At 52.8% G+C, this 15,872-nt stretch overlaps 1 protein-coding gene across 1 annotated transcript in view; it reads right to left on the bottom strand.

Moving 5' to 3' along the window:
• COL27A1 (collagen type XXVII alpha 1 chain) overlaps positions 1 to 15,872 on the bottom strand; it is a 135,258-nt gene that overhangs the window by 102,945 nt on the left and 16,441 nt on the right. The window contains exons 4-5 of the mRNA XM_021691749.2: positions 13,026 to 13,079; positions 8,957 to 9,010 (exon numbers count right to left, since the gene is read on the bottom strand). Of these exons, the coding sequence (XP_021547424.1) occupies positions 8,957 to 9,010; positions 13,026 to 13,079 (108 nt within the window). The remainder of the gene's footprint in view (positions 1 to 8,956; positions 9,011 to 13,025; positions 13,080 to 15,872) is intronic.

The following is a 15,872-nucleotide window of genomic DNA, read 5'->3' as shown; positions in this document are numbered from 1 at the left end:
CACATTCTCTCACACATAGGAGCACACACATGGGCACACTCACACATACACAGGGGTGCATGCTCACACAGACACATGCACACGGGTGCATGCTCTCACACACACACACACACACGCATACACATCCACCAGCATCTTAGGTTTCTTGGCAAGGAGCCAGTGAGATAATGGATGTGACACATGGGACAGGTGGTTTGGCCAACTTTAATTAGTTCCCATTTGGTTCCTTTCTTCATCAGAACCCAGCCCTTCCAAATCCTGGCTCAGCTGCTCTCCACGAGAAGTCATTACATTCTAACTGGACAGAGCCTTAAAGAGGGCAGGTCTTCCAGAGCCACCTACTCCGTGCCCAACACCGTGTCCATTCATCCTCTTAACACCTGCTGGTTGCAACTCAGGACCAAGCCGCAGGTACAGAGAGGCTGGGTCACTGCCTAGGCTGACACACAGGTAAGAGGTAAGGTCTTCCCAGGTCTGGCTAGTGCCCGCTCGCTCTGACTTCGAAACACTCATTTACTCGTTTATGAATGAGAAGGCTAGATGCTTCTCCAGCACTCCAGAATGACCAGATGACGGCCGCCCCAGGTGGGAGACCAGCCCCTCCTTGCTGGAACGCCAACTGCCGGTCCACCTGGGCCCCTCCAGGTCACTTCCGCAGAACCCACCCTCTGGGATCTACCACCTCGCCCTGGCTGCCCCTCACACACATCTCACACCCTTGGCTCCTCACAAGCCCCGCTCCGATGCCTTTTATGTCCATAGTGCAAGTGCAAAGCCAGGCTCAGGGCTACCAAGGATTCCAATGGCCAAAAAAGGACGGCAGCTTCTCCCCACCCCGCCCTTGCCCACTTTGGTCTGCAGCTGGTAGAGCAGCTGGGCTTGAAACGGGGTGGGCCTTTGTGTATCCTGTTCTGTCATTTTATAAAAGGGGAAGCTGAGACCCCCAGAGATGATGGACTTGCTCCCTTGTCTGGGTTCCTTACCTGAGCCATTTTCATTATTTATGGATTTCTCTCTGCATTCTCAGCAGCCAGCACAGTGCTTGGGATGTAATCCCTGCCCAAGGACAATAGCCGCAAATACAGGTACATATTGAACATCTACTCTGAGCCAAGCTTTGGGGTGAATACAGAGAATACCGCAGGGGGACACCATTCATGCTCATGGGGGACTCTCAAAGGAGAAACCAGAGACCAGTAATGATAATCAGCACTAGCATTTACTGGGTGCTCTTCTGAGCCCCGGACACATAAATCTGTGAGGTAGCAACAATCACCATCCCATTTCACAGATGAGGAAACTAAGGCACAAAGAGGCTAAGTCATTATCCAAGGTCATACAATTTGTAAATGGGACTTAGACTCCAGTAGTCTGGTTTCAGAGCCATTTCAATACACTACAGATCAAAAACTACCATCCAATGATAAGTGGAGTAAGGAGGACATCAGGGAGAACTTGACCCAGACTGAGGGGAAATCCCTGAAGGGAGTTCCAGCTAAGCTCAGGCTGGAGGAAGACAAGGAGGGAGGCAGATGAACTTTCAACTCCAGGGATGCCTGAGGCACCCCTAGTCAGGTGAAGGCGTGACTTCTGGAATGGAGAAGACTACATGTCTTCCCAGCCAGACTCCTACAGATTCCCCAGTGAGAGATAGAAGGAATATATAAAGTCTAATTAATTGCTTACACATTGGTTAGAATGAGAACCTGGTTGCCAACCCAGCTCTCCAGCCAACGAGCCTGTGTGATCCTGGGCAAGCCCCTTTCCCTGTCTGCATGGGGAATGGTACTCCCTCTGGACTGGTTAACAAAGTCTCTGTGAACTAGAAGCCAGATGGGAAGGTATATCCTTAACAATAAATGCTACAAATATAGTGGGAGTGGGGACTATGTTATGCTCCTTTTCTGCAGGTAGGATTGGGGAACAGAGGAATAGAGGGCTCTGAATGGCTGAGGTCTAGAGAGGGACTGACACAAAGGAGGAACACATCACAAAGGATTGGGAAATTCTGGGCCAGAAGTCCCCTATGTAAGTCATCTCCAATCCAAGTACCCAGCATAGGGCCTGGCCCAGAGGAGGCATCATAAAATATTTCACAAATGAGCAAATGAATGAATAGACTCTCAAGAGACAACTCTAAGGCTGGGATTGGCTCAGACTGGCTTCCTCTGAAGATAACCTGGGCCTCCCACTATCACTATGTCATGTGTTTAGAAGTTCTGGCCAATGCAATAGGGCAAGAAAAACAAATGAGACAACTAGCCTTTGAGGAAAAGGAGACAAAAATATGTCCTTTTTTGCGAACAATACGAGGACCTGTCTAGAAAGTACAGGAGAACTAACTGAAATACTGTTAAAATCAATAAAATCATACAGTACAGGGTGTGGTTATAAAATAAACACAAAAAGCACAAAAATACAAAAGCCAACAGTCCTCATCACTAGCTGACAGCCAGCTAGAAAATGGGATGGGGAAAATATTTCACTCATAACAGCAACAAAAATATAAAATTTCTAAGCATAAACAAGAGCTGTGCAGGCCTTATGCAGTAAAAGCTATAAAGGTTTACTAAGAGATGTTTAAAAACTCAACCAAATGAGAAGATATGCCATGGTTTTCGATAGGAAAATGTAGTATTTTAAAGCTGTCAATTCTTCACAAATTAATATACACATCTAATACAATTCCAATAAAAATCCCAAGGATGTTTTTAAGGAAATTATTAAGATAGGCATAAAGTTCATCTTATAGAATAAATAGCCAGAAATATTTTAAAAGAACAAGGGGAGAAGACATATAAAGATCGTAGATGTCATATAAAACAGTATTTTAGCACAAAATATACAAACAGAGCAATGAAATATATTCGAATGGCCAGGAACAGACCCTGGTCTATCATACAATAATCAGTAGAGTCAAGGTTATTTAATAAATGGTTAACTATTGGGAAAAAAAATAAAGTTACAGCCCCGTCTCATACCCACCCCCCATGAAGATTAATACCAGATGGTTTAAAATCTTTAAGAATACAAATGAAACTATGAAATAACTAGGAATATAAATGAATACCTATCTGATCATGTGGTGGGAAAGAAATGTCTAAGTATAAAAATGAAGAACAATAAATTTTATATATGGGTGGAACTCTCTCCAAACTATCTGACATAAGTTCCTAATAAGTAAGTGTTAGCTGTTATTGTCAGTCCAAAAAAAATACATAAAACTTTTATTTGTGAATATCATCATGAATACTCTTAATAAGCAAACAGCCAAACTGGAATATATTCATAAGGTGGATGAAGCCTGCATAATCTTAATATTTAAATATCAGTAACTGTACAAATACATAACAAAAGACAGCATCCCAACCCCCCAGATAAACAAATTCATAAATGATAAAATACAAATGGAAAACAGATGTAAGAAAAGCGTTCTTCTTCTGGATGATCAATGAACTGAAGTGAAAACAATAAACTGTCTTTTTATTTATTTTTTTTTTTTAAAGATTTTATTTATTTGACAGTGAGAGATACAGCGAGAGAGGGAACACAAGCAGGGGGAGTGGGAGAGGGAGAAGCAGGCTTCCCGCTGAGCAGGGAGCCCGATGCGGGGCTCGATCCCAGGACCCCGGGATCATGACCTGAGCCGAAGGCAGACGCTTAACGACTGAGCCACCCAGGCGCCCCAATAAACTGTCTTTTTAAAATATCCTCCTCTGATGCTAGCAACAGCATGAATTGGTTCAATCTTTCTAGAAGGCAACTGCTAATAAAACAAGTAAACCCATAAAGCACTTACGTGCAGGGCATATTTTAAATTATTCATATTTATGTATGTGTGCCTGTATGTGTACACACATCTGTAACTTTGTGTCTGTATGCATGCATTTTGATTAATATATGTCATATATGTATGGGTTAACATATATATTATGTTACATGTATATTAACATATATAAAATATGTTAAGAAACAAAAATTCTGATTTCTTTATTTTGATTAAAAATATACAATGTTACTTATATATAACTCATATATATAATATATACATACTCAAACATATGTATAATATACATGTTACTTAATCTACAGAGGAAGGCGATAGAGCTATGGAACAAAATTGCCTTGTAGCTAGAAGTACATACAGGCTTTGGAGTTAGGCAGTAGAGGGTTCAAATCCTGTCTCTGCCACTTATCAGAAATGTGACCCTGGGCCAGTTACTTAGCCACTTAGACCTTAGTTTTTTCATCTGTAAAATGGGGGTGATAACGTCTACCCTACAAAGTATGTAAAGCTCTTGGCCAGTCCCTGGCCCAGTCCTCAAAAGGCACTCAGTGCTTATCACTGGGCAGGGCCATTGCAGGCAGCTTACTTTCTTCTTGATACTTTCTAGACTATTCCACAGTTTCCTTCATGAGCATGCCCTACCTCTGTCATCAGAAGAAGGGGAAGGGGAGGCTAGGGCCTGAGAACCCTGTAGGCTTTCTCCACCTCAGCCCCCACCAGTTCTGCTAGCAGCCACCTGGCTCACCAAGTCTGCTCCTTCCTGCCCACCTATCTCCCCCCACCCCACCCCCCCGGCCCTGGTGCCTGAGGGCCCATAATCATCCTAGGTAATTCACTGCACACTGAGCAAAGCCACACCAGGGATGGAGCGGCCGCCTGCCAAGAAGAGCAGGGCCGGACGCCTTCTCCTCTGGCATGGGCAGCACTGGTTTTCCTGCACGGCTGGAGCCCCGCTGCCTCTGGCCCAGAGCCCCTCACCTGCCCACGGCCCTGCATCCCACCTGCCTGCACCACGGTGCCGCATCAGCATCCCCAGCAGGGCAGCTCTGGACCTCCCCGCTGGCTGCCGGTCAGGCCCTGCTTCTCAAGCTGCCTGAGTGGCCTCTGCAGACCTCATCTGATCGTGTCACCTCTGCTAAAATCCTTCGTGCGTTGGGTGCCTGGGTGGCTCAGTTGGTTAAGCGACTGCCTTCGGCTCAGGTCATGATCCTGGAGTCCCGGGATCGAGTCCCGCATCGGGCTCCCTGCTCAGCAGGGAGTCTGCTTCTCCCTCTGACCTTCCTCCTTCTCATGCTCTCTGTCTCATTCTCTCTCTCTCAAATAAATAAAAAAATAAAAAATAAAAAAATTAAAAAAAATAAAATCCTTTGCGTGTCTTCCTGTTGCTGCTTGGATCAAGTCCAAAAGCCTTACCACCGCCTACCAGGCCTGCTGCCCGACCCGGCCTCCTCCTGCCCCTGTACCTTTCACCTGCTCTACTTCAGACCTTAGTTTAACCCATCTGCCCTCTGGGAAGGTGCACCTCACCTCCTAGACCAGCCCAATCCCCACCGTGTTAGGCACCCCACGCCTCTCATGTAGACCCATGATCATGGCATAATTCTGCATTTATCAGTGTGATTAGCTTGTTTCCACAAGGGCAGGGACTGTCCTTGGTGAGGCGCTAGGGCCCCAATACAGGGCCAACACCTTGCCCGTGCTGACAGTAGACCCTTCCACAGGCCAGTGCTGCTCTAAGTGACTTGGTTACTCCTCGTGACAACTCAAGGGGGCAGCGACTCTTCCCCGCCATTTTCTAGATAAGGAAACTGAGGCACAGAAAGCTAAAATAACGTACCCAGAGTCACAGAACTAGGAGGTGACAGAGCTGGGGTTTGAACTTGGATCGTCTGCCTCCAGAGTCTGCGCTCTTAACCTCTGCCCTTTCCTGCAGCAGCAAGTATGGGTCGGTTGGCAACATGAATCAATCCAATGACTCAACATTGGGCCTCCGAGGTCAGCCAGTGCTGTCCTCCCAGGGGGCTGGTTTCTCTGCCTCATTCTCAAAGTCCTTGATCTCGATCCCATGTGGGAACTGACCCTCCCTCTTCCTGATGGAGCTGAACATGGGTTGTACCGGCCTATGGCTTGTGGATAAGGCCTTGGGGTCTAGGGGAGGCAGGCTGCCCTGTAACAAGTATCTTCCAGCAGGCAAACCCAAGGATCCCGAAGACAGTCCTGCCATGCTGGTCATCACCAGTGATCCTTGGCGTCTTTGTGACCTCAAGTCCTTCATTTGATCCTCCTCCCTTTCTTGATCCTCCTTAATCCACTGGTCTCTCCCACCCCTCAGTCTTTATCCCACAAGGCCACAAGCTCCTGAGGGCTCCATAAGCTCACTGAAGCAATGAGTGCACAGTGACCCATCCAGACGAGGTGCAGGCTCCCTGCCACCTGGGCACACCCTCCTGTTTGGCTGATTTCTCCATCAACAGCACGTAGTAGGTGCTCAATAAACATCTGCTGACTGAAGGAGATGACTGGATGGGAGGCCCCACGAGCGGCTCTAGAAGCCAACATCATGTACAAGAAGGAGAAGCCAGCACAGGGCCTGGGGGAGGCCAGCCCTCCAATCCCACCAGGTCACCTCCCAGGCCCAAGGGGGATCTGGGACACAGGGAGGACCCTCTCCCCAGAATCACACCCCCGGGTGTAGATACACAACATTCTCTTCCAACCTCAGCTCTGTCAGGAAATTCCATCCCAGGACAGCGTCTGCTTTAACCTTGTCCTGGCCACGCCCCAGATCAAGGGCAGCCCAGGACCCAAGCCCAGCAAACTGGGGTCTCCCACCCAACCGGCCGGTCCTGGGGCCACCTCTGCTCACCCCTGGGCTGCAGGCCAGGTGTCAGGCAAAGGGCATGGCTTTTCCCCTTGGAGTCTTATGCAAGCGCTACTGGAAGAAGCAGCCTCCATTGCAGTGTATTTTCTGGAACCCACAACCTGATCTGTTATACCCAGAAGCAGGAGGGCGTCCTGTCCAGGAGACCCCACGTCCACACGCTCCAGCTACATGTGGCCGCAGGAGGAGGAATCACCTGCTAGGTACAAGCCTCACTCACCACCCCCAGAGCTGCTTCTCAAAATGGAGGGAGAAGCGGCTGAGGGGCCCCCCTCCTGCCTCAGCACGTCTGTTGGCAGGATGGGAGTGGGCTGCAGGCCAGACTGGGGCTGCTGTGGGCCTGGGGCTGGGGCCCTGCCGTGTGGGGCCAACATGGAGCCACTGGAGCATCTCCTGCCACAGAAGCAAGGGATCAATCTGGAGGCTGGAGGGGGTGGAAAGAATGGGTGGGAGCGGGAGGGAACAGAAGGATTGGACGGTCCCCCGGCAGACCAAGAAAGGCGTGTTCCTGAGCAAACCTGGCAATTCAGAACAGCTGCGGACCCTCAGCATCGTGATGTACCTTGGGGCCTGGGAGGCCTGAGGCCTGTGCTGAGCAGAAGACCCCAAGGGGGCTCCCTCTCTCCGCCTGGTCCCCAGGGGGTCAGGTCCTGCAGTCATTTCCTAGACGGCGCCTTAATGTGCCCGAGCCTTAATTTCCCTATCTGTTTATGGGTACAGTGTCTCCACCTGTCTCTTTAGGTCTTTGTGGGGATTGAATGAAGAAAAGCTACATCACGTGCACGCACAGGGCATAGTGCCCACAGTAAGGCCCCATATATGGGCGATTATTATTGTCCGTGTTTGCCCAGGAAGACAGCTCTGCTATCTTCGCCTTGTTAAAACCAGAGCACTTCCAGGCACTTGCTGGCCACGGGACACCCAAGGCCTCTGTGCTTGTTCTGCAAGTAAGGACCTCAGCCCAGCCCTGGCCGTGTGTCCCAAACTCCCAGACAAGCTGGTGGGCGCCAGAGCTGGTCTTTGGAGGCTGCATGACCTGGGGACCAGTCGGTTCCCTTAAGCCACTGCATCTGCATAACGGGCTTAGCAAAGAATGACCTTGGGCCTGGCCATCCTGGCTACCCCACAGAGGACAGGCTGGGCGGGGCAGTGTCCTAGCCAGGAGCCCCTCTGGCCTCCCTCCGGGCCTGCTTCACACTCCTTCGGCACAGTCCCTGCGCTCTTGGCTTCCCTGACCTTGCAACTTCTTTCCCCTCCTCCCGTTTCTCCAGCCATTCCTGGAGACTTCTCCCCATGACCTAAATGTTGCTGGCCTGGCATGCTTTTTGGCGCTCTGGCGGCTCGCTGCAAGCACAGCCCTGGACAGCCCTGTTCACTGCTGGAGCACCAGGAACAGACCGGGGCGCTCCGGGGCTGGGGCTCCCAGCATGCAACAGGGCACCGTTCTCTCCGGTCTCTGGGGTCTCATCGTAAAGTTAACCGGAGCGTTCCAAGAGGGCTCCCTGCGGCGGGTGGCATCTCTGTGCCGTAGTCTCCACCCCCCAAGGCTCATCTCCAGCTCAGCGCTCTGCAGAGAGCTTCGGAATCGCTGTGTCCATGCATCGTCTCCACCTGGCAGGGCTCCCAGTTCCCAAATGAACATCCTCGCCTTCCTTCCCCGGGGTGGCCCGGTTGGGTCACCAAGGCTAACACCACCGTGACACTGGTCTCTTATCGCTCACCCATAGTCGCGTCCTCTCTCCCCTCCGCTCCACATCGTGAATGCATTCGCTTCCCCTCCTGCCCCTCCTCCCACACCTCTAAGCTGGCTGGGCTAGCCTCATCCCTCCTCTGCCCCCACCCTCGGGGTCTCCCTGCCTCTGCTCTGGTCCCCGCCTCCCGTCCACGTCCACATGACATCCAGCCATCGTTCCCAAATAGGACCATGTCCCTCCTCCGATCAAAAGATGACACGCCTCCTGGGATAAGTCTGGCCCAGTAAAATTTCCATCCCTAGTCCGACATTCAAGGCCTTCCCTATTTAGCAGCAAATGACCCTTCTTCCTGCTCTCCTTTGAGGGCTCTAGGTTCCAACTGCCCTTCTCTCCCTAATCCCCCCAAACCAGAAGCTCTGCTCCCAAGTCCTAAGTCCTCACTGTGTCACCACCTGGCACTTAGAAGGCGCTCAGGGGGTGTCTGTGGCACAGAGGCCCTCCCACCAGCGGCCCCCTAGGAAGCACCCCAAACGTAGCCCCAACACCAGCACCCACTCCATGGCCCTACCCCCAGACCCCACAGCAATTACTCACTTTGGCTCCAGGAGGACCGGGGAGGCCTGGATTTCCATAAGGCCCAGGAGGACCCTGAAAGGGAAAAGAAACAAAGAGGTGAGGGAAAAATGGGGATCACCCCACTTACACAGCAATGCCTTCCACCCGCTGGGTCTTCTCAGCTAGCCATGTCTTAGCAGGACTGTCCTGGCGGCCTACCTTTAGGGAGGGCCCCCTCGATGCCCACCCTGCACTAAACACCTGCCGTGCATGCCCTCATTTTACTCTACTAACCCACCAGGCGGGGGCTATCATTATTCCTATTTTGAAGATGGAGCCGGTGCTCAGAGAGGTTGAGAACTTTCTCAGGTCGCTCAGCTGCTCGGGGGCAGAGCTAGAGGTCAACCTCAGATGTGTGACTTCGGAGCACAAGGCCTCGACCTGTGAATTTTACTTTACTGCTTCCCGGCTCTCTGCCCCTGGCCCAGCAGCTCGTCCCAGGCTAGCTCCCCGGGGCTCAAAGCGCACTTAGCGACCTGCTTCCCTCCACCACTGCTCATCACTTTGGCCTGTGCCGTTCTCATCATGTGTGCCTTTCCCACCCATCCCCACCAGCTGCCACCCGCCCCGTCCTTCGAGGCCTGGCTCACATGCCACCTCCTCGAGGGGATCCTCTAGGACTTCTGCCTAAAGGCACCGCTCCCTTTTGACTCCAGCGGGACTGTGGTGTGAGCCTTTGGAGTTGAGAGCCCAGTGAAGGGAGGACTTGGCGTCTTCTGAACAAAGGTGCCTCCCTCCTGTGGCCACAGCCCAGCCAGAGAGCTCTCCCTTAGGTTCCTACGAGCTCTGAGCCGACAGGTCCTCCAGGGGCCTTGGAGCGGCTAGGAAGACTGGGCCCAGAGAGTCCAAGAGTCTTGGCCAAGTCACACAGCAGAGAGGTGGCCAAGGGAGGGCTGGGACCCAGGCCTGTTGGCTTAGGGTCCAGGGCTTATTCGTGGCACTCGATTTTCCCAGGTCCTATCTGAATCCTATAGAACAGCTAGAGCCTGCTATGTCCACTTTTCTCCAGCAAGGGCCTGGGGTAGGGTCTTGCAGCCAGTAATATAAACAGAGCCTGAAGAGCCGGGTCATTCCCGAGAGTCTTTGTCCAGCAGGAATAATCTGGAGCGTTGGGGGTGGGGAGAGGTGCCTCGAGAAGTCCAGTGGTGCCCCACCACACCAGCTTCTAGACACACTGCCCTTGTCCCTGGCCCCTCTTGACTCATCTGGCTAGCTGTGTATGAACTTGCTTCCTTCCTCCCTCTCTGAGGCCAACTTTCCAGCTGCAGCCTGTCACATTCCAACCAAGGCACCTCCCTCTTCCTCGATGCCTGAACAGGGACCCTCCCCTTCTCCAAACACGTCAAAAAGGAACAGTGTTCAGAAGCTCGCTCGGCCTGGGGAATTGAGAACGGTGTCACTGGTGACCCTCCCTCTAAAATAGCCTGCTCTCCGGCCCTCTCCAGCATTCCACCGAACATGGTCAACCCGGCACATGGATGTGACCTGGAACCAGCTGTGAGCAACCCCCCTTCCCCAGCCTCCCTCTCCCCAACAGTCTTATGAGTAACTAGGACCCCCAGTAGTCTCTAAGGAATCTGGAAGACCTGAGATGCTCACCCCAGCCCAGGCTCCTGGGGTCTCACCTCAGAGCTCAGACGGAATCGGGCATAAGTTGGGTAGGCATGTTTGAGGAGGGGCCCCTGACCAGCACTCCAGAAACAGTCATGGGCTGTGGGAGGCCAAGGGTGGCTACCTTCTCCCCAGTTGTGCCCCCAGCTGCCCCAAAGATGGAGGGCTGGAGCGCTCAGCTACCCCGTCTGCAGTGTGTGGAAGTGGGGGCTTCCTGCTTCCCCACCCCCACCTCCCCACCCCTCTCCAGCCACTGCCTTGCAAAGAAACGGAGCACATAGTTGACTGGGAGCCAAGCAGACCAATTCTATAAATGCTGCAGCCCAGAAAGCCGGGTATGGGGAGGGCCCAGGGATTCCCCAACAGCCTTCCACGGGCTGGGGAAGTATGTGGAGGTGGGAAGGGGCACACCACTGAGCTTTGGGCGACCTCAGGTAAGGCCCTGCCGCTCCCTAAGCCCCAGAGCCGTCATTCGTGCAGAGAGGAGCTGGATGGTCTACTTTTCGCATTCTACTATCTCTGGAATTTTATGATCTATGGAATTTCCAGCCTAGAAACAGGATGACGGTGGGGGGGGGGGAGGGGAGGGAGAGCACACAGAAAGCCTGAGAAGGATGTCGGGAGAGTCATTCCCTCACTCATGGAATTTCACAGCTGGGAGGAACCTTGGAAATATGGTTCCAAGGAAATGCCTTGGAAAATCCTGAGCGGACCCCATGCTTTATAGATGGGAAACTGAGGCCCAGAAAAGGGAAGGGATTTGTCTAAGATCACACAGCTTCTGGGGGGAAATGTTGTTGACTCCCAGACTAGAACTCTTCAGCAAGCCATTTGCCCGGCACCTGCTGCGTGCATCGTGTGAGAAAGAGAAACAGGGCCTGGCTCTGGCCCAGAGGGGCTTGTTTGGGTAGACAGATAAATCAGCACAATAGATGGTTAAGATCATAGGTTCTGGGGTCAGACTGTCTGGGTCCAATCCTAGCTCCAGCATTGACTCTCTGGTTGACCTTCTCCAAAGTAACCAAACCTTTCTGAGCTTCAGTTACCTCGTCTGTAACACGGGGACAACATCAGAACCTATTTCTCGGGACGGCTGGGCTGGTGGGATGAGATCACGCATAGGCAGCTCCGCCAACAGAGTTCAGCAGTCTGTGCGAGCTTTAGGAAAGTGATCCATGGCATCCAGAGCAGCAGATAAACTGCTGCAGGAACTCGGAGAAGGGGGCTGTCATCAGAAAATGAGGTGGCATTTGATCTCAGCAGGGGATGGAGGAGGAGCTTCAAAGAAGGGCACACCAGGTCAGGTCAAGAGGCCGACCCGAGTAAAGGCGCAGAGGAGGCGTTTGGATGGACAAACTGCCTAATAGTCAACGGGCCTCATCCTGGTCCCAGACTGCAAGGTCCTGTGGCCAGCAGTAGTCCTGATACCTCTGTGGTCCCCAGCTCTGGGTATGTTCTCCATGGAGACTCTGGAGCCAGGAGGAAATGCCGCATCAGACAACAGATTCCAGAGCCCTGGGCCCAGAGAGCACAGGGCCAGGTCTGGAGTAATTGCATAACCAAAACCATCCGCTGGGCTCTGAACTAAAAATATGCCCCAGGCAGCTGTCTCTGCCAGAGCCTTGCCAGGCACCCAGCGTGGGAAAGGCTGATTCAGCCTGGGCACAGGTGCCAGGCATCATGGGTCTGAGCCCTCTTGGGAAAAGGACAGATTTTTCTCCAAGAGGACCCCCAGGGGTGCCAGCATACAGTTCAGGGCCTGGGTTCCCATCCTGGCTCTTCCATTTCCTATATGTTCGGCTTCCTCATTCCCAAAATGAGAATGATTATCCTGGCCCACAAGGGTCCTGGGGGGAGAGGGGCTCAAACGAGGCAGCGTTACATGTGTGCAAGGCATAACACATAGGAGTTCTTTTTCACACCAAGACTCAGGCTAGCTCATCTTAGCCCCTGCGGCCCTGCGAAGCCATCCTCCTGCCTCTGATCAAACCTCTCAGCATGGGGAGCTCCCCCGCCCACCTTGCTTGTGTCGGGATCCCCACCCCAGGATGGCCCTGCAGAGATGGGAAGATGGATGCAAGGGTCGTGTCCTCCCGAGCCAGCTTTTTTTCCTGGGCAGACACTGAAACCCAAGAGCTCAGGAGATGTGGTCTGCAGAAACCCTTTCTCCACTCCAGGTTGCCAAGGGTGATACCCACCATGAATACCTGAAACCCTGTAAGAGGTCGTTGCTGTCCCCATGCCATGCCCGTCCACACAGTGCCCCCGAAGAGCCCTAAGTCCACTCCAACGGACAAAGTGGAAAATGGGCACCCGCGAGGGGCAGGAAACAGCCTGAGGACACACAGCAAGGTAGCGGGGGAGCTCCCTTTAGGGGTAGGGGGACACAGGCCAAAGAGCCAACCAGAGCCCCAAAGGACAACATGTGATCACTTACCCGAGGCCCCCGTGCACCAGGGGGTCCAGGGAGCCCAGGCAGCCCAGGGGGACCCTGAAGAAAAAAGCAAGAAGACAGCGTCAGTCCCAAGGGGCAGCAGAGAATGGGTTCAAGCAGTCGTTCCACAAGCCTGTCTAGAGCTCTGGGCATGGACACGCCGTGGCTGAGAAGAGGGGTTCTCTGAGGTCCCCGCCTAAGGAACTCATGCTCTTTGGGTTTTTCAGGCCTTTGCAGCTGCTGTTTCGTGGTCTTTGAAGTTTTCACCTTTTATTACTCAGCGAACTTACCCAGGGTGCTACCTCCTCCAGGAAGCCTTCCCTGATCCCTCCCCCAGGTTGAGTCAAGTCTCCTCTTTCCATTTTTTATTTATATATTATTTGGGGAATTGTCTGCCCCGGAGCCTGTCTCTCCCACTAGACCATGATCTCCTCAAAGGAACTAATTCTCTCTCCCCAGGGCTCAGCTAAATGTTTGATAAAATGAAGCAGCAAGAGATCTCAGAGCTCAGCCAACTTCTCCGCAGAGCCAGAGCCGAGAAGGGATTTGTCCAAGGTCACGCCAAGTATCTTTGCACCGAGGAGGGGCAGTGCCGCATATAGGGTGTAGGCAAAGGCTTCTGCATCAGACAGGCCTGGGTTCAAACCCCACGCTGCCACCCACTAGCTGGGTTTGGGCAAGTTCTCTAGCCAGCCTGTGCCTATAAAATGGAGGCAATAATACCCTCTTCACAGGACTGTCACAGGATGAAATGAGAGACGGTAAACATTTAACACAGTGACTGGCGTCTAATCATCACTCAAATGTTCCGTCTATTCCAGTGGTCACAGCCTGGTCCAACTTTCATCACTGCTCCCTGAGAACCTGCAACAGCCCCCTCATTGGTCTCCCTACCTCCACCCTCTCTCCTCTCCTGTCCTCCTCCCCACAGCCTTATTCATCTTCCCAAGGCACTCCCCTGCTCAACGACATTCAATGGCTCCCTATTTCCCACAAGAGAAAGGCCTAACCCTATAGCATGGAATGGAGGCAGCCAAGCAGACTTACTAAATGGAGGGCTGACCTTTGTTCAAATCCCAGTTTTGCCACTTAATAGCTAGAGACTGTGCAAACCCTTCGGTCTGAGTGTCCACTGCTCCCCATCCCCATGGGTTCAAGGGCCACGGCCCCGTCTACCCTGAAGGCATAAATGAGGATTAACTAAGTGCCTGATGTGAAGAACTGAACACGGAGCCTTCGAAGGAAGCCTGGCTTTCGAGGATGTGTGAGGCCTGGGGAATTCATTTGTTTCAAATAACCATCAACGAGATTCCAGGTTTCCTGCCCAGAGTTAAAATCAGTGTTGAAAACCCAGTACGGTTTGGCTGGTAATTAATCCAGATCTCATGCTGGGCAGCCTCGGTTCACAGTTCTGGCCTATGAACACCATGTGCTTGCTCGTCCATGAATAAAACTCAGAAGAGAGATCCAGACAGGCCGATATGGGCACCAAGGCCCCAGGGGCACTGGGAAGAGCCCAGGGTGGAGGGAGGGGGGTGGCTGCGTGGCCTCAGGCAAGTCCCAGACACCTCTGAGCCTCCAGGGACCTCTGGCCAAATTAGCAGCCGTCTTCCTTCCATCCAGAACCCCGGGGGCTGGGTGGATGTTTCTACTCTTCTATCTCGTTCTGCAGGTTTCCCTGCAGGGATTCAGGGCCAGGCTCCTCTCCGCTCCTCCCCAGGGGATCTGGGTTCACACTGGGCACCCCCACTTACGAGCTGTGTGGCTCTGGGCACGCTACTTCTGTTCTCCAAGCCTTCATTCTCGAAGTGTAAAATGAGGATATGACGGCCCCTAGCTGACAGATAATCTATAAAAAGTGCTAATCCTGGTGCCTGGCACACAGTTAATGCCCAAAAAGTTAGCTGTTGTTTCTGTTAAGCAAGCTGCTGGAAGCTCCCCAACTCAAAACTTTAAACCACCCTCCTTGGCATCTGTTTTGCAGGAAGAGCAAAGATTTCCCTTTCCAGAAGGCCCTCCCTGGCTCTGTCCTTCCAGGTGACCCAGAATTAAAGGGAAATGCAGGGGCTCAGGCTAAGCATGACTACAGGCCATATCATCACCCAGCCCTTTTAATAGATGAGAAACCGAAGAGAGCCTCAGAGCAACAAAACGACTTGCCCAAGGCCACATGGCTAATAAGCAGAATCTGGATTCAATCCAGGACATTTGATTTGTTCTCCTATTCTGGGCAGCTTCCACGCAGAGAATCTTGGCTAAGTATGTCCTGACTCGGTGTGCAACCTTGGCTAAGGCCCTTCCCCTCTGTAGGCCTCTATGGAATGAGCATCCCGGAACCTTCCAAACCCGGGGCCCTTCCTGCGTTGCAGGGCGGCGGTGACTTCCTTCTCCAGTTATCTGGCAGGGGAGGAAAGGAGGACACCGTGCCCATCTCACAGAGAGGAAGGCCAAGGCCCAGCAAGGCAGGGCTCGTGCCAGGCTCCAGGGAGGGACAGTCCCCGGGAGGGATAGCTCCCTCAGGGACCCTGGTAGGGCCACCACTGTGGAGGCCTGGACACTCCCTCTTGACATTTCTTCTGCCCCAGAAACAGGGGCATCCAGGCTGGGAGTCTGACCTCACCCACAACATCTGCCGAGCAGACTCTTAAGTGCCAGTTGGGACCCACGGCCCAGCCTGGTGATGTCAGGCCCCAGCCCGGCTCCGTGTCATAGCAGCCCAGCCCCCAGCTGCAGGCCTGGCCAGGCTCTCCTCTACCCAACCCCGGCCCGGGGCCTCCCCCAGCGGCCCAGCTGCGGCCGTAAGCCCAACCCTTCCCCATTCAGGACTTACTTTGTCCGTGGGTAAGTGAG

This window comes from Neomonachus schauinslandi, chromosome 13, assembly GCF_002201575.2.
Source record: "Neomonachus schauinslandi chromosome 13, ASM220157v2, whole genome shotgun sequence".
NCBI classification, from domain to species: domain Eukaryota; kingdom Metazoa; phylum Chordata; class Mammalia; order Carnivora; family Phocidae; genus Neomonachus; species Neomonachus schauinslandi.
This window is presented reverse-complemented; position numbering and strand designations above follow the sequence as displayed.